Raw genomic sequence first — 21,457 nt, forward strand, 5'->3', positions numbered from 1 at the left:
ATCGTAACTCACATAATACTCCGCTTTACACTAACAATATTTCACTAATTATCTTGGGTTTTCTTGGTAGTTCATGAGCTGGATAACTTCGAGATTCACGGGTTTGAGTAACCTTTCTCTGTGGTTGCTGGAAAATTTGGCGATGGTTTGGTCAACAGTATCCATTTAAAGGTCCCGATGGATATTTTTGTTTAGGCAGTACCAAGGTGCATCAACGATGTCTCTTAGTGCTTTATTCTGGAAACTTTGGATCACTTGGATGTTGCTCTTGCTGCCACAACCCCATAGTTGAATACTAAAAGTCCAAAAGGGGTTTAAGATTTACTAATATAGAAGCACTTTATTATATGTAGGTAACTTTGATTTTTTTATATTAAATTTCCATCGAAGTCTAGAATCTAAGGTGACTCCCGGATATTTAGTTAAACCAGCAAAATCTGGGTACCATGTCTTTTAATAGATAAGTACTACTTCTATTTATTGGTAAATTTGATGGGCACAGGCGTCAGAGGAGGTTTGGAGTCGGGAGTTCTTCCGCAGTGTCTTCATGACCCTTCAACGGACACGTAAATAAGCAAAAGTGCTGGTACTAGGGCATCTTGAAATTACATATAAGAAATTAAGAAATTATTTTATTAAAGGGATAAAGTATAAATAAGAGTAATCTATAAATGGTGAATATTCAAAAAAAAAAGAAAGAAGTTTTTATAAATTGGTTCATATTTTCTTCTTAAATATTCGACGGCTATTGAAATGCTGCTAATTATATTTCTGTATAATATATAATATCTATACCGCAAAACTCGACAAGTAGTCAATGAATTGGCTTGAAAGTTCCATAAAATATAGAATTTTAACAAAAACGTTTTTCTATGTGCAATTTCTTATGTGGTTTAAACGAGATGGTGAAATTCGAAGCGTTTTAACGTTGTCTTATAATTAGTCATTGTTAAACTGTCATGGCAACCGTCTATCACGATAATACTCGCGATGGAAGGAATTTTAAATATGACTTCAATTTAATCTTAGATTCTTATGCTGAATACCCTTGAATGGTAAGAAATTAAGAGGATTTGAACGACATACATAAAAAATAAAATTATATCTTATAAATACATTTTTTAATTAAATTAATAATAAGTTTCTAATTCCAAGTATGTTTTGTGTGAGTCTATATAAAATTAACTACACAAAGAAGAATACAATAACACTGAAAAATTGATATTGATGGTTCATAATCGTATTTTCTCAAAATTTGTAGAAAATGTTCGTTTTCAATTATTTCATTCAGCATTCAGGAATAAATTTACCAATGGTTCTTTGTTCGGTTGTCTGTTTTTGTAGAAATAACCGAAATTTTCTCTAAATAAATTTTAGGGAAAATGAAAATACCAGTTTAGCGCATACAGTAAGATATTTTTTGCAGTCAGAAATGCAAAAAAAATGTTACATTATAACAATAATTTAATTTGGATTTTCAAAAATGTAGTTGATTTCATTTTATGGTCTATGGCGAAGCGTTATTTATTAAAACTGTGTCAACAAAAAAGTTGTCATACATTATTATGTTCTGGATTTAAGTCATGTTATTAAGTTATTTAAGAGTCATTTTCAATTTAATATCTTATATTAATAAATTCTGTTTACGTTTAACTGTTTACGTGTTGTGCTTATTGATATTTCCCTGAATGACGATAATAATTCAGATCAATATCATAATGTTAAAAATATTATCAATTAATAACAAAAATACTCTTGATAGTATCTCGAAGTCATTTAATCAGTCTTATCGAGATCGCTTTTTTATGATTCAAGACTAATTAAGGGAAGACAAGAGGAAGGAATAATAAAATATCAGAACTTAGCAACTAATCTAATCCCTCTAATTTTACTGTACCTTCCTAAAATTACGTAATACTTTATTCATCAACGTAATCTCCATCTCTAACATTTCAATACCACTTTGGTTGAAAGATTTATCTTTTGCCTCTAATTAGGTCTGTAACCAGTGCGGTTTGCTACATGTAAACATGGCCAAATACTGCTCAAAATCATCAACACGTTCTTGTTTTTGTCAACAGTAAGCAAACGCGGCACCCATTTTGAACAGAGCTTTTTCATGAATGCGTTTGAAGTCAGCAAACCAACGTTTTATTGTTGCTTCTGATGAGATGTCCGCGAAGAAGAATTTTCAAGCTATTGCTTTGCTTGAACAGTATTTTCCCCATCAAGAAGCAGTGTAAAATTAGAACAGGAAATTGTTTTGATTCAATCTTTTGAAAATAACAAAAGTATTACTCTTAGCACAATAATTCACAAAATTTTGTGTAAAAGGTTATAAGATTTTACTAGCTTTCTTTTGAAGGTTAGTACTAACTGAAAAAGCGGTGCATGCAATAAAACTAATGTGCATCCATAAGTTAAGCCTGCGACTTTCCAGCCCAGCTTAGCCAACACACATATAACACGTCAATTAAAAAGTCCCTAGCCTGACACATAGATGGCGCTACTAGAATTAAATCCATATGTTTTCTAGTTAGCCCTAACTCTCAAAAGATGAGTGTATAAATTTGGTAGCTCTTGGATCATTAGTTTGTGAATTATATAGCATTTTGAGTGAAGCAACTTTTGTTATTGTGAAAAACATGGATAAAAAGAAATATCGCCTGTTGTTAAAATATTTTTTTAAAGCGAAATTATACAGTTGAAGCAAAAACTGGGCTTGATGTCGAGTTTCCGGACACTGCCCCAGAAAAATCAACCATCAGGAATCGGTATGCAAGTTTAGACTTGGTGAAATAAGCACCGAAGATGGGGAATGCAGTGGACGCCAAAAAGAGGTTGTTACCGACGACATTAAAAAACATTAAACAATCCACAAAATGATTTTGAATGACCGTAAGTTGAAATTGAATGAAATACGTAATTGAATGAACGTGTACATCATCTCATTCACGAATATTTGGATATGAGAAAGCTCTGTGCAAAGTGGGTGCTGCGCGAGCTCACTTTTGACCAAAAATAACGAGTTGATGATCCGGAGCAGTGTTTGAAGATGAGCAAGCCTAATAATCCCGAGTTTTTTCGTCGTTATGTGACAATGGATGGAGTCATCCGAGTTGACTACACGCGATGAACCCGCTCCAAAGCATGGGCAAACGCAACTGTCGGCTGGCAAGGTTATGGCGACTGTATTTTGGGATGCGCATAGAATAATTTTCATTGACTACCTTGGAAAAGAAATGACCATCAATAGCGACTATTACATAGCGTTATTGGACCGTTTGAAGGACGAAATCGACGATATACGGCCGCATTTGAAGAAAAAGAAAGTGCTGCTTCACCAAGACAATGCACCGTGATATAAGTCGGTGAAAACGATGGGAAAAATCCATGCATTGGCTTCGATTTGCTTCCTGATTCACCGTATCTGGCCGCCAGAAACTATTTCCTGTTCTCAGATCTCAAAAGAATGCTCGCTGGAAAGAAATTTTCGTCGAATGAAGAAGTGATCGCCAAAACTGAAGCGTACTACAAAAATGGTATCGAAAAGTTGGATTGTCTCTATAATCAGTGTACCACCCTTGAAGGGAATTATGTTTGAATAAAAAAACTAATTTTGCCAAAATAATTTGTTTTCCTACGTGTCAGGCCGAGGACTTTTCAATTGACCTGTTACAAACACAACAGCATAAAAAAATGTTAAAAGGTTCTCGTCCTTCTAAATATTATGCATAAAAAAGTAGCGTCACAACAAATAATAGTGTTATAGAAATTAAGTGCTTTTAAGGGACAGTTGAAACAATTTTCCAAATGCTCCTACTGAACATGAAACTTCCTCCCACAACCTTGCTACCTCCCTCTATCTTCACGCCTGCTACCTAAGATGACATCCGATACCTAATATATAATATTACAAATAGAACAAAGACGACAGGAAACTTTATCATTTCGACTATAGATTAGATCGTAATTAGCGAGATCTAATCAGACATCGGCTGCGCTTTCTTAATAGATAACCAAAACTAATCGCGCATTTAAGTTCCGATGATACGCGATCGCTATTTACAGGATTCTCAAGCTAACAAGTTGCTCATAAATCAATTTAACTAGCAGTTGATAAGGCACGTTTTAGCGCATGCATGATCGGAATTTCGGGTTGACGGCGAAGTTGGAAGTTCTCGCGAAAGTTCAAAACGGAAGCGTGCGGTGTTTTTGGTCCAGTACGTTTCGTAACTCCAGCAGGAGAAGACACCGGTGCCATTCAGCAGAGGTTTTCGCGCCAATCTTAAAGTTTACGTCTATGAAGTTCAGTTTAGAAATTGAAAACAGGTCATATATCGGTAAGTTTACTTTATCTGTTGTTTGTCTTGTCAAATAGTATAATTAATTAAAAATATCTTGTGTATTTTACAGTTTTTGCACAAATACGAAAAATATTATTTCCTTTATTGCTCCTGCAATGTCTTTTCCTCTATGAAACATCTAAATATAACAAGTGACAAGGTGATAATACCTTAATATCTTATATATACATTCAATGTATATTTATATCTCAAACTGTCTTAGAACTTTAAATGAACTTTATGATATTTGAAGAAAGTAAAACACTATCTTACCGTACTTTCCAACTATTTTATGGTAATTGTATATTAAACTCTTTTAAATTCGCTTCTTTTAGATAACTTATTTGTAATGTATTATGTTCAACTTGTAAATGAAAAGTTAAAATAGAAACATAAGAAACAATTTATTTTTGTGTTTGTTTTATACGGATATATATTTTATTTAATCTCAAAGAAGTTATATATCGGTAAGTTTATTTTATGTACTGTTTGTCTTATCAAGTAGTACAAATAATTGAAAATATTTTGCGAATTTTATTATATATCGTCCAATAATTAAAATATTTTATACAGTTTTTACTATTTCTTTAAAAATTCATTATTTTTTACATTTTTTGAATGTGACAATGGATATGAATAAATGGGTGACATGATATATTTATTGCTTATATTGACAACAAAACACAATCTGAGATAAATTATAACATTTTAGTTTTTGCACAAGCACTTGAGATGAAAAATATTATTTCGTTTATTGCTCGTGCAATATTGATTCCTCTATAAAACATCAAAATATAGCAAGTGATAAGGTGGTAATACCTAAATATCTTGTATATACATTCAATGAATATTTATATCTCAAACTGTCTTAGAACTTTAATTGAACTTTATGATATTTGAAGAAAGTAAAACACTATCTTACTGTACTTTCCAACTATTTTATGCTAACTGCATATTAAACCGTTTCAAATTCGCTTCTTTTAGATAATTTAATTTGCAATATATTATGTTCAACTTGTAAATGAAAAGTTAAAAGGTATTGAACATGCTTGCTAAGAACTGCCCTACCAAATTTTTTTTTGATTTATTTTCTAAATTACTTTGTTTATTATTCATAAATATAGATATTATGAAACACTTATATACGGGATAAGTGATGTTTGATTAAACCCTTTTATCATGATGCTGTTATTATAACTTTTAAGTCTCTGAAAGTTTTTTTATACAACAATACTACAATTAATTGCGAATATCTTGTGTATTTTATCAAATATCGTCCAATAATTAAAATAATTTATAAAGTTTTTTCTATTTCTTTATTCCATTATTTTTAACATTTGTTTGAATGTGACAATGAAAATGAATATGTTTGTGATAAGGTCGTAATGCCTTAAAATCTTGTCTATAAATTCAATGAATCTTTGTATATCAAATTGCCTTTCAACTTTTATTAAACTTTATGATAATTGAAGAAAGTAAAAAACAATCTTACTGTACTTTCCGACTATTTTTTGGTAGTTGTATGTTAAATTGTCTCAAATTCGATTTCTTTCAGACCATTTAACTTTCAATATATCATGTTTAAATTGTAAATAAAAAGTTAAAATATTAAATATACCTTTTAAGTATTGCCCTACTGAAAATACAAACATAATGAAAAATTTATTTTTATTTTTAGCACAAAACAATTTAATTTTGATTTATTTTCTAAATCACTTTGTTTGTTATTCAGAAACATAAATATTATGAGAGAAACACTTATATTCGGGACAAGTGATGTTTGATTAAACCCATTTATCATGATGCTGTTATTAACTTTTAAGTCTCTGAAACTTTTTTGATACAAAATTTGAATTATTTTAGACCTGCCATCATAGCTTAGAATATAATATATGTTTTATATAACATCAAAGAACTTAAAAAATAGGAAACTTTTCAATTATTAAAAAAAATATTTAAGTAATGATATTGATAGATGGTAATAATGAATAGTAATAATAGTGAACCGTAGTTATTAATGACAGTGTAATTTAACCATCAGAGTGATACGTATCTAATATACCAAACTAGTAATGATCTTTGTACAACCACAAAATTGGAGGGTGTCTTTAATTAGTATATAAGCTTTAGTTATGTCTTTAGCTTGTATATTGAACTGATGGTGTAACATAATATTTGTATGTAAATAGTACATATATTTTACTTAATAATATTATTATATACACACACACAAAATCATAGTGTTGTTCATTATCAAGGTGTCGTTGCTTCATGTGCATGTATAAAATTTACAAAATAATTCTAAGAAAGCAAGAGAAAAATCAAAATGTTATCATATGGTGATTGCCTTTTATAGTTCAGGATATAAAGTTGCCATCTGATAATAGATATTTTATATAATTTACGATTATTATTGCTCTCATCGAAAAGCTTGATTCGAGTTTTGACCATGATAGGTCATAAAAAGCTACTGTTTATGAGGATTTTTCTCCTATATTCCTATATATATTAGATTCTTTTTCTCCTATAGTGGGTCCACTTCGCATAAAGTCGAATTAGAATACATTAAATATTATATCAAATTATAGCTTCATCATATAATTAACGAGTAGCTATTTTAAATCATTAAATTTTAATAGATAAAAAGCTGAAAACATGATATGTTCTACTGAAGAAGACTTTTGGTATCCTGGCATGTTTTGGAACAATAAGCAATACAATTTTAAGCTAAACATTTAATATGTAATAATATTTATATGCAGTAACTTCTTCACTTCACTTCAAGCTTCTGTCACTTATTTGAACCTTAACATATATTTCTACAAACAGTCGGTGAATAAAAAGTTTCCTTCAAAGTAAATTAGTAAATAGTAAATTAGTGAGCAATTAGTGGCTTTATTGTAACACTGAAGAAATATAACCTTTTGAACGAATCAATTTTAGATGCTTTAGAATCTGATTTAATACTCCATAATTTAGTTTTATTTTAACATATCGGAAGTAAAAAGTTTAAACCTGCATCCAAATTCTAGCAGTTATTCCGCAGTCGTTTAGAATATATATTTATGGAGGTGTTTGAATTGGACTGGAAAAGGAAATTCGAAAATTGATTCAGATTCATGCAAAACTATTGATTTTAATCGAGGTCTCTCAAAAAAACAAAACCTATTCAAGTAAATAATATATGTTCATAGCAACGGAATAAAACATCGTTATTCGTTGATTATTTTGGATATTTTTATTTACTGGTATGTTAAAATTAATTTGAAATATATTTCTTAATGAAGTTACTTTATATGCAAAATAAAAATCAAAACAACTTTTTCAGAGGCTTAAGTTATTAATTAATTAACAGTAAAATATAAAGAAGGATGTTTGCTTTAAATACTTGGAAAATATCAATAAAATTTTACAGCCGGCTTGGTGGCGCTCTGGTAAAGGCGATGGGATGGTCCTCTTACTGTTGCGATAGCCGCGGGTTCGAATCCTGCTGGGGCATGGTCGTAAATTTATGTTTGTGATTGTTTAAAATTCGTGAATGTTCTAGGCAAGAGTGTAAAATCAGACAAGGAAAATGATCCCAGTCGCGCCAGTAATCAGGCTGGGTAATAAGACTGTCTTATGGGATGTCTTGTAAAGTTGGTCACTCGCCAGTTGGTAGGCTTAATGCTGAGGACCGTGGTTCGGAGCCCAGGTTAAACTTTAGGCCCAGTCCAGATAAACCCATAGTTGGTAAAAGGAGACTTTAATATATATATATATATATATATATATATATATATATATATATATATATATAAAATAAAATTTTATAAATAATATAGATATTTAAGAAAATATCAATATCATGGTTGTAAAAAGGGACCATTAGTTATATATAAAAATTTTGTATGTTCAGTATTTTTTAATTAATTTTTTTTAATACTTTTATCTTTTTCATCATTTTTTAAAAATTATTTCTTCATAATTATTCGTGTGTACGTTGATCACCAACTTCTTATTTGTTTTTATGAATCAACTAATTGTCTACTTCTATAACCACTCTTACATTTGTACTAAATTTTTATTTTATTTTATGGAACATTCCTTTTTATGAAATCTGCAATAACTAATGACCAAAATAGCATATAGCTTGAACATCTCCAAAGAGCTTCCTCAATCGTTGATATATTCTTTTTGGTTCAATTTGAGCAAGCTTTATTTAGCCACTATTGTTCCTCAACACTTTTTTTGTTTCTCACAAATGGTGGTAAATTGAAATCTTGTATAGATATTGGTAAGTAAAGATTTATAGTGATCTTTTAATTGAGGAACTTGTCTATTTTATGTTTTATGTTGATATTATTTTAAGTTCTTAGTTCTTGATGTATATTTGTATATTTTAGAATAGATGTAAATCCTCAGTAACGTTTCGGGCTCGTCATTCAACAGTCTTAACTTCTTTCCATAAAGAAAACAGTCTTTTATAGTAAAATAAAAGTTCTTAATGTTATAACTTATTTATATATTACCTAAATGGTCTTAACTAAAGACAAATTCGAAGTTAGTTGGTTAGTAGGTCAATAATTGTCCAGAGTTAATTTTGCCACCCTTCTTGCTTTGCCAACGCCATCTGTCTTCAATTATAGACATTTATTGAACGGGTTTCCTAATATATTGGGTAATAATGTAATTCAAAGTTTAACTTCATCATTTTTATAATTATTTATCTTGATTCTTCTGTTTTTGATGTTGAAAAATGTAACGATATTTTCATATAAAATCAGACGGTTTATTTGCTGATACATTTATGGGTTTATTAAATTTCGATCTAGAATATAAGTTTTTTGGGATTGTTTGATATTTTATAATAACCTGAATCATATCAAAGGCGCTAGAATTTTCGACGTTTGAATCTGGGAAATTTATTGATATTTAGTCAGCCGGTTGCACTACCGAAATGTATTTTCAAAATGACCGTATCCATTAGTATCTCCTAATGGTTATATAACACCCACCATATTTTTTCGATGGTTTATGTTGCTTGACGGTAAGAAAATGTGAATTTATTTGAGGCGTGAAAGGAATGGAACAATCTACGACGAGAAGTTAAAACAAACTGTAAAATTAACATTAGCTTCCAGTCCTATGTTTTGATACCATTCGATATTGGTTTCATTCAAATTTTTCTCTACGTACGTAATATCATTTTGAACATAAAACTGATTAAGTATACTCGAAAGATACGTTGCTCAACGCCTGCTTGCCGGAAGTCGTCATCAGGAACTTTCTAGTTTTTAATTTCACTTGATTCGAAGCCATTCTACAAGATGTTTCAAAAAACACTATAATATATTTGTTTGTCATACTGTGTGAACACAGTGAATCAAAGGGGCGTGAGGAGTACATAAACTGATTATCTGACTCTTGGAAATTATGTAGCTCTGAAGCATTTCTCCAGAACACGGTCGATGATGAAATGGTAATTTGGCCAATAATGAAACAATTATCGTATATGAAACTACTCCAAACTACAATATAAGGCATTTGTAGAGAAAAATTGGTGCTATATTTATTAGTCAAAAGATTTTCCATTATTTTGGAAACCTGGTGATGCCGTGTTGAAATAAGGATGTTGGTTTGACAGCTATACAGTCATCGATCAATTTTCTCAGTTCTTCAACATTTCCGAAACGTGCGCTAGATAAGTCATGCTACAATCATCTGAATAAGTAGTAATCAGAAGGCGCTATGTCTGGCGAGTATGCTATGCATGGCTGAACTTTCGATTCGAGCTGTACTAGCTGTAGCTGCGTATCCTTTAAAAGTTTTTAATGTGTGACGGAGCGTTGTCATGTAGCAGGATTACCTTGCGTCTGTTACTCACTGTTACTATCTTTTTTCGGTAGACTTCTACAATAACAGATAAGTTTCATTTGGCTTTTTCATCTATTAGGCTCCCTGAGAGCTTTTGCGAGTTTAAGCAGTGATTTCGTCCAATAAATCCTGCCAATCATTGTCTTCGAACATTCTTCATAATTGACATAAAAATCTTCGCTTTTGAATCGGTGAAACCAAAACCGATAATTGGGATATGTTTCAAAGGTGCTAAGTTTCTAAGAGTGTTCGATGGGCTTCAGCAGCACATTTCTTCGAAGTTTCACGAACGACATTTGATTAAAATGATTTGTTAAATTGTTCTGTTAATTTATGTTCGAAAATGTCGAAACTATTGAATTTAGCAGAGGAGTCAGCTCGTTCAATAGTTGTTTAAATTGAACTTACGTATTTTCACCAATAAATAAATGTGATAAAATTTCATACAAGCAGTTAATATATTTGGCACAATAATTTTTTGGGAGGTTATCAAAAATTGATTTTATTGTATTATACTCAGTAGTAAACTTTTATTTATAATATTATTCACTATCTGTGATATCACAATTGATATAATTAATTCATATTGATACCTCGTATTTAAATGTGGAATGCATATGGATTATGAGGAATGTTGGAAGGTTTTAGGTAGTATTTTTAGAATATTCCTTGAGTAATTTTAGTTTATGTATCTAATATTTAATATACTTATTTCAATAATCAACAAGCCTGCATTTGAATGGAGAAAGAATCGAAAAATTACATATTTTTCTTTAATCTGGAGTGATTTTAGAAACCTAAAATGTATGTAAGATATATTCAGATAAATTGACACACTTTTTATTGAACATATTGTTAATTGTTAGAGTTCTGCTTCTCATAGGTTTCAGACAGCACCTGGATTCTGTGTCGGTTTAAACATTGACCTAATTTTTGGAGTCTTTCTTTGAGAAACACTTAACCAAACCAAACTAAACTGTATTAGGCCATGAGCCTGCCAAAAAAACATAAGAAAGTCTTGAAAAAACTGTTTCTCTTCATCTCAGTATGAATTATGGTCCAATTAAAAATACAACTCAATGTGCCAGTACTAATATGTTTTTTTGATGAAGCTTGTTCTTCAAATGCTTCACACAGCAAATGAGCTGTGCTGTGCTTCTTTGTCTAAAATAAAAAGTACTTTGTTGGCGCAAAGGTTGACTTGATTAAAGCATGAAGAGTTTACACTATATAAAAGTTAATATTGGTGTGGTGGGTGTATTTTAGGGCTGTTGGCAACCGAGAAAAATATCGATATATCAGATAAAAAACAAATATTGATATTTTTTTGCAATATATATCAATATTTATAACAAAACCTTTTAATTAATTACTTCATTTTAACCCTCTAAAATGAAGTACCAATTTCATAGGTTTGCTAAAAATAATTACGTATTTAATGTTTTTTTTGTAATCTTTAACTTTATAAAATAACGATATTTGTTTAAAAAAATATTAATATATGGATATTTTTTCAGCATCCTTAATGTATTCCATAACATGCCACAAATACTTTTTATATTTTATTTTTAAGTATGCCATATGTGTACTACTATTCTATAGTGAAACAGTCATCAGATATTTGGATATAGAATATCAGAACAATAATACGAAAAATGAGTGGAGATATTTTCAATTTAAATGATTATCACAAAAACAAATTTTGATTATATATAGTGACATGACTTTATTTAATCCAAAGTAGATTGATTTATATGAGCTATATGATGAACTTTTATAGTAGTTCAATTTGAATACCAAATTTATTTTAAAACAAGTACAGAGTTAAAAGTAAACGAAGTAGAAATACTATCAGACAATATGAGTACAAATGCTAATACATAAATTAGAGTAATATGGAATGTAATTTCAGATATAATTGTCTGAACAAGCTAGCTTTTGCTTTTGAGCAGTTATCAGCAGAAGCAGGAGATTAATTTTCTTTCCTCTAAGCAAACAAGCAACTGTTAATATAAAATTACTATTGCTATAAAAACGTTAAATCATAGGATTCGAGAAATTTAAAAATGCTGTAGAAAAGGTAAAATTAAATATTTCTGAAAGCAAAATATTTCAAATGCTTGGCTAATAATTACATATTAGTGCGGTTTCAGGAAGATAGTTACCTCAGGGAGTAAATGTTGCATATACATTTATTAAACCAGAAGAATACACTTGAAAATTATATAATATAGTTTTAAATAGGGTTCAGAATATGTAAAAAGCGATTTAAAAGAATTTCTAGTATTTTAATGGTCTTGTTCACCAAAATTCACTTGAATATTCCTCAAGAATACGATAATTTTATGACAAGGTGGAAGTTCTCACCCTCATTCTTACCTCAACCATGTTTATAATATTATCGGATGAAATAATAAATAAATGTAAAATTGACAAAAATACATATAGTGTAAAAAATACGGAAAAACTAGAAATGTCGGTAGGAGTTTTTGCAGATGATCTGGTAATAACCATTAACAGGTCAGAAGACCTAGACATAATCTTAAACAGATTGAATATGATACTGAGATAATATGGGATGATAATGAAAAACAAACCTAAAGTTATGGTGATGGGAGAGTCAGAAGTAATATATATTCCTATTGATGGTGAAAAAATAGAATAAGAAAATACATTTAAGTATTTGGGTGTAAACTTTAAAAGGTTGTAAACTAGTAGGGGAAGCCAGGAAATGGACATGATTGAAAGTATTAGAAAAGCGTGAATTTGTACAAAGCAATTTACAAACCAAACCACTTTTTCGGTTGCGAAACATGAGTATTGTCAGAGGGAGATAAAATTAAGATACAAGCAACAGAAATTAAATAGCCTTATTGCGATATTAACTGATACATGTGGTTGACAGGATAATGGACAGGATTTCAGGTTAAGTAAAGGAAGTACGGTAGCGCTGTGGAAGTGGTACTGTTTCAAGGGGGTAGACAAAAGAAAAGAGAGCGAGACGTCGTCGTGGCGATCTTTTTTAGCCGGCAACCGCATGGTACCAATCCACCAGCGTTGCCAACCTTTGTAATCAATCGAAGAATCTTGTTTTGACAGCATATTAACTATTGTCGTTCGGTAAATGGGACTTGTAATTAATTCATAGCGTTTTTGTCAGTATAATAATAACTATTATTATAAAGGCTAAGAAAACATTTAATTAATTTATATAACATTATAATATCGAGAAATAACATCCTTCCTAAAACCCGTCAAATTATGAATTTTTTATTACTCTTAGTAGTTCTACAATCTGCTCAGAGGGCATTAAGTATTTGTTATGTTTATATTATATATACATGGCATGTAGAAAATCACTTTATTAAGTGATCTCCTGTAAAAAATCTAATTTAATTAATTAGTCATGTTTTACAGCCTATTCTAAAGTCTATATATGTCCAATAATCAGATCGGATGGTGTTAGATGTTTTAGCCTACACACTTTATTGTTATTTCGCATATTTAGCTGATTAACGAGTACATTGGGGTGTACTGACATTTTTTTGAGGTACTTCATACAAACAAGTTGAATTACACTAGTTATTGGTCCTAGATGAATACAGCGATGTATAACTTCATTTGAAACATAGTATGGAGCATCGACACTTTATTTTCGAACAGTTGTATGATGGATATATTAGACTTGCTAGCGGTTCCCCATAGTTGGATTCCGTATGACGAAATAGGCTTGAGCATAGATTTATACAATAATAACTTGTTATCTAATGATAACTTGGATTTGCGCCCAATAAGCCAATATATTTGGTAGACATTAAATACAAATTGTATCCGTTTGGTGTGTATGTGCGTCTCCCAAGTTAGGCATCGATCTAGGTGCACACCAAGATACTTAGCATCCTCTGCTTGCGAGAGTTGACAATTATTGATATAGACTGGAAGACATGTTCTTCTATGCAGCGTAAAAGTTATATGACTGGATTTTGTTTCATTGGCTTTTATACGCCATCTTTTCATCCACATTTGTATTTGATTTAGGTGTGTTTGTAAGTTAATTAATGCTATGGATGGATCTTCATGAGAGGCTAAGAGAGGCGTGTTACCTGCATATGTTGCCACAGTGGTTAATTTTGCTGTAGGTAGATCAGCTGTGTACAGAAGATATAGTACTGGACCCAGTACACTACCTTGCGGAACTCCTGAATATATTGTATTGTAATTTGCCTTGTGTTCATTGCCTTGTTTTACTGAAAATGACGATCGTTTAGCGTTTAACAAGTCTATGCACTTTTTCACTGTCTCATGCTTATTGCGAAACGCAAATTGGTGTTCTGGAAAAATTATAATTTGACAATTAAATTACGAAAATGCAAACAAAGAACATTTTCATCTTCAAACTAGAGTAGAATTATTGATTACACTGTTTACGATTGCAATTTACTGTAAAGAGAATACTAATTGGTAAATATTATCAATTTACATTTCTGTACTATGGGATCTTTTTGTTAATTACATCTTACATTAGGTATGCTTAGTACAACCTGAATTTATACATTATATTATGACTATTATTCTCTTGTACTTGCGTTAATAGACTAACAAGGCGAATACGAGATTAATGCATCAGTATGTATTTCCCAAACTATGGGATGAGGAATAAAATATATTTGTATATTTGCAGACGTGGTATTAAAATGTCAATAGTTTACAAATAATCACAAATTAATTTGCACTTGGATGGATTATCGTTTCATTTGAAATGTTATTATTAACAAATTGAGTGAAATGTAATTTGTATAGAATCATTAATTACAGTAAATACATAATTATTATTACACATGTGAACGATTATTTTTATCTCATTATATTTAAATATAACAAGTAGTAGTTTAGTTGTTATAAAATAGTTTATTGTTGAGATAAACAACATTTATACGCTTTTAAGGCATTTATTGAGGTGTCACTGAAGTGTTAGTTCTGTAACGATTACCTACGTTAAATTTTTACAACCAAGAAATGACTGTCTCTTTTCAAATCATGTAAAAATTCAAATAGCTGACATTTAAGCCAATTAAATTATGCAATATATATTAATTACAACCTTAACTTGATTTTCGAGCTCCCAACAGTGTTAAGGATACATAACTCTTGTTACATGTGGCTGAGCGTTGTCATGCAGAAGGATGACTTTGCTTCTGTTACTCGCTATTGCTGGTTTTTTCTGCAACAATACGTAATTCACTTGGTCCTCCTGATGTTCGTAGATATTTGGTTCATTCGGTTATAGCAGCTCACAATACATTAGACACCTTGGGCATCTCATCATATGCAGTAAGACCTTATGAGAATAAATACTCTGCTTCGGTGTCGATCTGGATAGCCCTCCTCGAAAAAAAAATTATAATATGAGCAGCTAAAATAGTTCTCATATCTCGTGTTGACATTTTTGTAAAATAAGTTATAACAGAGAATACTGATTATTATTTTTTATTTATATTTTAAAATTTGGTTTTTACCAACGAGGGTTTATCTGAACGGGACCTACTGTTTTAACTTGGGCTCCGAACCACGGTCCTCGACATTAAGCCTACCGACTGGCGAGTGACCAACTTAGAAATTATCCCAGAAGACATCCAGTCTTACCCAGCCTGGATAGTGGCGTGACTGGGATCATTTTCCTTGTTGGATTTTACACTCTTGTCTAAGACAATCACACACATTAAACAATCACAAACATAAATTTACGACCATGCCCCAGCAGGATTCGAACCCGCGCCTATCATAACAGTAGGTGGACCGTCTTGTCGCCTTTAGTATTGTGCCAACCATGCAATAATAATTATTTGGATAGCAGCTAATGCATGAAAGAAAAAACATATTGATTTCTACAGAAATCCTTGATGGAGATTGAGTTATCGAAGAAGAAAAAACGTTACTAAATGATGGTTAGAAGCGAAGTTCTTTCAATTAAGAGTTCGTTTAATTAAGAGAATTACATTGTACTCATTTTACATTAAATTAATTAAAATGTAGCTTTGCAGAATATTTAGATCATTTTGATGGATGGATTTATTAAAATGTATAAATAAGCTTCTAGAACAAAATATAAATTTGCTTTATTAGTGAAATAACGAGTTCAACTATACAGGTATTGTTGTAATTAATTTAGGATTATTTAAAGAACATACACAACGCCCAATTGTTTTATAAATACGTCTTAATATTCAGTTTTAACTCAGTTTATTGTGGATATTTTAATGATTTTAATATAACATGTACGTTGCTATTCTTGAGTTTAAGTAGTAGTTTGTATATTATAAATGCAATTAAATAAAAATTCTTATAAATTGTGTTACAGATTTATATGTTAATCTTTGTAAGGGGTTTCGTAATATATTTAAATGAGCTTGGAATAATATAAGCAGCTATGGCGTAAAATCATTAAATTATGTTTAGTTTATATTATGTAAATTTGAATTTTGTTATAATAATGTTAGTTTTAGTTTGTTTCTCGTATGCCTAGTAGTGATAATATATGCAATATTAATTAGGCAGTATAATTATTTATCGTTTATTCATACATGTTACTAGCTGTTTGGATACATCTAGTGTAATCTGTTTATAATGATTAAATGTAATGTTAAATACGTTTCCTCGTGCCCATCATATTCTATTTTGCATACTATAAAATAAATGAAGTTTAATAGCTTAAAATTTTATAAAGCTTAAGAAGCAATGTTATAATTATAATACAAGGGGTTATAATTATTTTTGTTACAAAATAATTTTTAGTTAAAGAAAAAATATCTGGAAATATATACATATTTTATATGAATGAATATTTTATATAAATATACTATATATTTGTATTAATAATGCTGTTAATGTAAACATAAAATAAATTGAGTTTAACTAGTTTTTTTTTGATTTCATTTAATTATAATTTTGACACTTTAGGGTACACCTACTTATTCGTTTCTGAAACATATTTTAAGAACTAAATTAAAATTCTACCACAATGAGATAAAAGTACGGCGATTATGCTTTTTAAATTATCTTATAAGTGTGGAAATGCTAAAATACAATTAATGCTGAAGGTGCTTTCAGCGTGGAAAGGAAAATCACTACGGGAAAATCAATTTTATATAAATATATAATACCTATTTTTAATAATTAGTATAAGACATATTTCCTGCGATTTTACTTTGAATAATATATTAAGAATCAACTCTTGGAATATATTTCAAAACTTAGTTGCAAAATAGGGCCTTAAAAACTCAAGATATGAATTAAATTCTCTCTAAAAGAATTCTACAATTAGGGTAACTTACATTTTACAGGGATGTCCCAACCATTAATAATAAATTTGCGTTGCAACACTGACTATATCTTTTTTTAATTTTGAATAAAAATGGCTAAACCAGGAAGCTTTAAGCCGGCGTGTTAAAGTGTGAAATGACAGGAAAATGCTTGGGAATAAAATATGAATTTCAAAATAAACATGTTAGGATAGAATTAATCAAAAAGCGAAATATTAGAGATCTACAAGCTGCCCACTGTTTTCCAATCTTAACCTCAGCCTTTATTCTTGATATAAACAGTTTATCTCTTTCGTGTCTATACCGTTATTGATTTAATAACTGCCTCTTTGTCTATTTGTTTTAGTGCGAATAAAAAATCCCGCGGATCGATTCGTTATTCGTATACTTTCCGATTGTTTTCCAATCAGATCGAACACCGGCACGGTCCTGTATTTATTATCGTTGGTGTGACTCTTAAAATAATTTTATTGTCGTCTTTAGACGTAAAACTTACCCATAAATTATGTATCGTATTGGAAATAAAAGAACCTGATTATATAAACCGGCCAACTTTTTTTGTTTAATTCCCAGTCTGTGTAGCAATATCGGAACAGTCGTGAATTAGAACTCATTTGGTATGTCGGTTGATAGTGTTGAGTGCAAATCTATCACAGAAAATATGCTTATGGAACCAACGATTGTAAAATTCACTTCATAATATTGTAAGTTAAGAATCGTATTTCTTGACATGATGATTACTAACCATTACTCGCTGTGACTCTGAATAAAGTTATTTTGGTGCATCTAGATTTATCAAGAAAACGCAATTAAATTCTTTCCAAAATAATATAAATTAATTGGATATTTTCATACAATATTTGCCATATTTGAAAACATTATCACGTAATTGACTTATTGTGCCGACATTACAAGCGATATTGCCGACTCAATCATATTCTAATGTACCAGAAATCTTTAACATATGGGCTCAAAAATCCCGGACGTAACAAAGAAAACGCGTTTCTTTTTGTTCAAAATTGGCTTTATTCATCAACGTGGCCTCCATCAAGAGTCACACAATCTCTGCAGTGCTGCTCTAACATTTCAATACCACTTTTGCAGAACGATTTATCTAACGATTACACCAGTTGCTATCCACCAGTATTTTGATTCCGGAGTCAAGTGATGTATCTATGTTTCATTCATTGTCACATATCGATGCAAAAAATCTGGTTTATTACGTTTAAATATGGTCAAACACTGCTGAGAATAATCAACACGTTCTTTTTTATGGCCAACAGCGAGCAAACGTGGCTCCTACTTTGAACAGAACTTTCTTACAGTTGCACTATGCAATATAAAAGCAACACGTTCTTTTGGTATTTTTAAGATGTTAGCTAACTCACACACTTCACTTTTCGATCATTCAGAACGATTTTGTGGATTTTTTTGATGCCTTCTAATGTTGCCACCTCATTTGGACGTATGTGTTATGTGTTATGTCTAGACACCTAATTAATCATATCACTGCTAATGAAACCGTTAATATAATTAGTCAATTGTTGTAAAATGATTTGTGAGAGTCGCCTGTACCTTCGTCCGCTAGCTTTCCTTTGATGATCTTATCACGGAATCTGTCTTCTTTTTTTTTTCATAAGTAGGTTGTTTCCCTGAATTTTTTTATCAGTTCATCAACTAAAATTGATTATAGTTTAGGTACAAAAACATAGAAAAACTAGTTATTTAACACTGAGGAACAATTTTCCATGGTACAATTAAAGTTAAATTTCTATATACTTTATTGTATTTTTTTGTTGTATCTTCAAGTGATACCTATGAAAATGTCATGTTATTTTATCTATTAGTTTAAAATTTAGTTACTTTAGTATATTTTTGTTACTGTTTGTTTTTGTTATTTTGAAATATTTTTTAATTAATATCCTTGTGTTTCAACTACTGCCTAGTGAGCAATAGGTATTTATTAAAATTATTATTCTATACGGGATTAATAGAAAATCACTTCGTGTAATTTCATGTTTAAAAATCGTTTTCTGAATCTATATATATCTATTAATCATGTCTCATCATTTCGTACATTGAATTGCACTAATACACACACACTCTTTCGAAACACTTAATACAAAAATTTTGAATTACACCCCTCATAAGCGTCAAAGGTATATCGCGCTGTATCACTTGATTAGACATTGTATGTTACGTTGCATCGACAATAGCACACAAGATTTAGATTTGGAGCTGTTGTATGATGACAAAATTATACCTGCTAGCAATATCTTCTTATCCAAAATTAGCTTGCATTAATATAGTTGTCTGTGTATAGATCGAGATTATTTGATGCTGTTTTTGGACCTTAGTGTGATGTTAAAACTACCGCTTCGTCTGAAATTTTGAATCAATAGATACAAAAAATGTTGTTGATTAAAACTTGGCATTTGATGTGGAGAAATACCGTGCAATTAAAACAGTAGCTTGATAAAAGTTGGACTTACTTTCGTAATGTGATATCCCTCTATTATAAAATAAATTTAAGAATATTTATGTCGGTTTCAATTTAAGTATTTCAATTGATTAGTAAAGAATTAAGAAGTTGTAAAAATCGTTAAGCTTGTGCCATCGAATATCTATCGATTCTTTAGATTTTCGTCAAGACAATTAAATGATTAGGTATTAGACCTAACTTGTCATTTAATTATTATTTTAATCTTATATATTTACATTCATTATTTTAGAAATTATTAATTAATCATAGAACACGTTGGCATTGATCAAATTAATGAGCTATTTTGGTGTAAAAATACACTTGCTGCTGTTGCTTATATGAAATATTTTAATTCCTTTAATACCTTAACTGATAACTTATCGATATTTAACATTGTTTATAGTACTACATATGTTTACAATTGGTAGTGCGATAAAGAAACATCTAAAACATTAACAAAATCGAGAATAACAATTTTTTTGATAACTTATTGTTTCAAATTGTTGTTATAGGAAACATTTTTATCGATCGTATAAACAGATGTTCGATCAGAAAGTGTATTAAAAAAGTTTACGAGTTTATCTTATATTTATATCCAAAAAAATGTGGTGGGTCGATGTTGAAATGTTTATGTATATTGCAATACTGATGATTCAACTTTTAATGAACCTGCCGCACAGATTCTGTTGAATTTGGGGACCTAATGGGGCGTCCACTGCATAATTCACAAACTAATGATCCGACAGCCGTCAAATTTATACACGCCTCTTTCGAGGGTGAAGGATGATGATGAAAGATATGGATTTAATTCTAGTAGCGCCATCTATGTATCAGGCCGGGGACTTTTCAATTGACCTGTTATATTATTAGTATTAAAAAATAAACTTTTTTTACATACAGTATTAAAATATTATAATTTTATTAAACTTTCGACACTCATTTTCTCTATGTATATTGTAACGCTTTTCTTGTGTATCTGTAAAACAAAAAATATTTTAGGGCCTAATTTGCCTGCCTAGGCTCCAACCTACACAGTCTGTTGCTCAGCCCGCTACCGAAGATTTTAAATAAAACTTATATAAGCATTGTAGACATGACACGAAAAAGAACAAGTAATTAAACCTTTTATAGCCAAAAGGTTTATGAAATGGAGATTTGTTAAATTTAAATATAAAGAGTTGGAATATATATTTATTTTAACAAAAAATTGGCATACTTTATAACGAAATATATATACCATCTGGAGAAAAATCCTTTTCTATGGAATTACCTAGCATTTTAGATTATCTTGAAAATTCATAAATTGAAAGGATTTGCATATTTTGTAATTTTTTACTGTAATTTACAACAGGTTGTACTTTAATGTTTTTTTTGTGCCTGTAATGATTTATCAATATTAAAAAGTCTAATTAATTTCACAGATATTTTATCTGAGAAACTACAGCGAAAAAAAA

General features: G+C 30.2%; 1 protein-coding gene across 2 annotated transcripts in view; it reads left to right on the forward strand.

Moving 5' to 3' along the window:
- Positions 1–4,036: 4,036 nt before the first annotated feature.
- Positions 4,037–21,457, forward strand: part of Pdfr (Pigment-dispersing factor receptor) — a 73,464-nt gene continuing 56,043 nt past the window's right edge. The window contains exon 1 of one of the 2 annotated variants that reach the window (XM_076413134.1): positions 4,037–4,343. In XM_076413134.1, coding sequence (XP_076269249.1) covers positions 4,139–4,343 — 205 coding nt within the window. In that variant the 5' untranslated portion in view covers positions 4,037–4,138. The remainder of the gene's footprint in view (positions 4,344–21,457) is intronic. The other variant, XM_076413135.1, reaches the window with a different exon arrangement.

Source organism: Rhynchophorus ferrugineus, unplaced genomic scaffold, assembly GCF_030347505.1.
Source record: "Rhynchophorus ferrugineus isolate W39M unplaced genomic scaffold, kcgeb_rfMv2 rfM9, whole genome shotgun sequence".
Taxonomy (NCBI): domain Eukaryota; kingdom Metazoa; phylum Arthropoda; class Insecta; order Coleoptera; family Curculionidae; genus Rhynchophorus; species Rhynchophorus ferrugineus.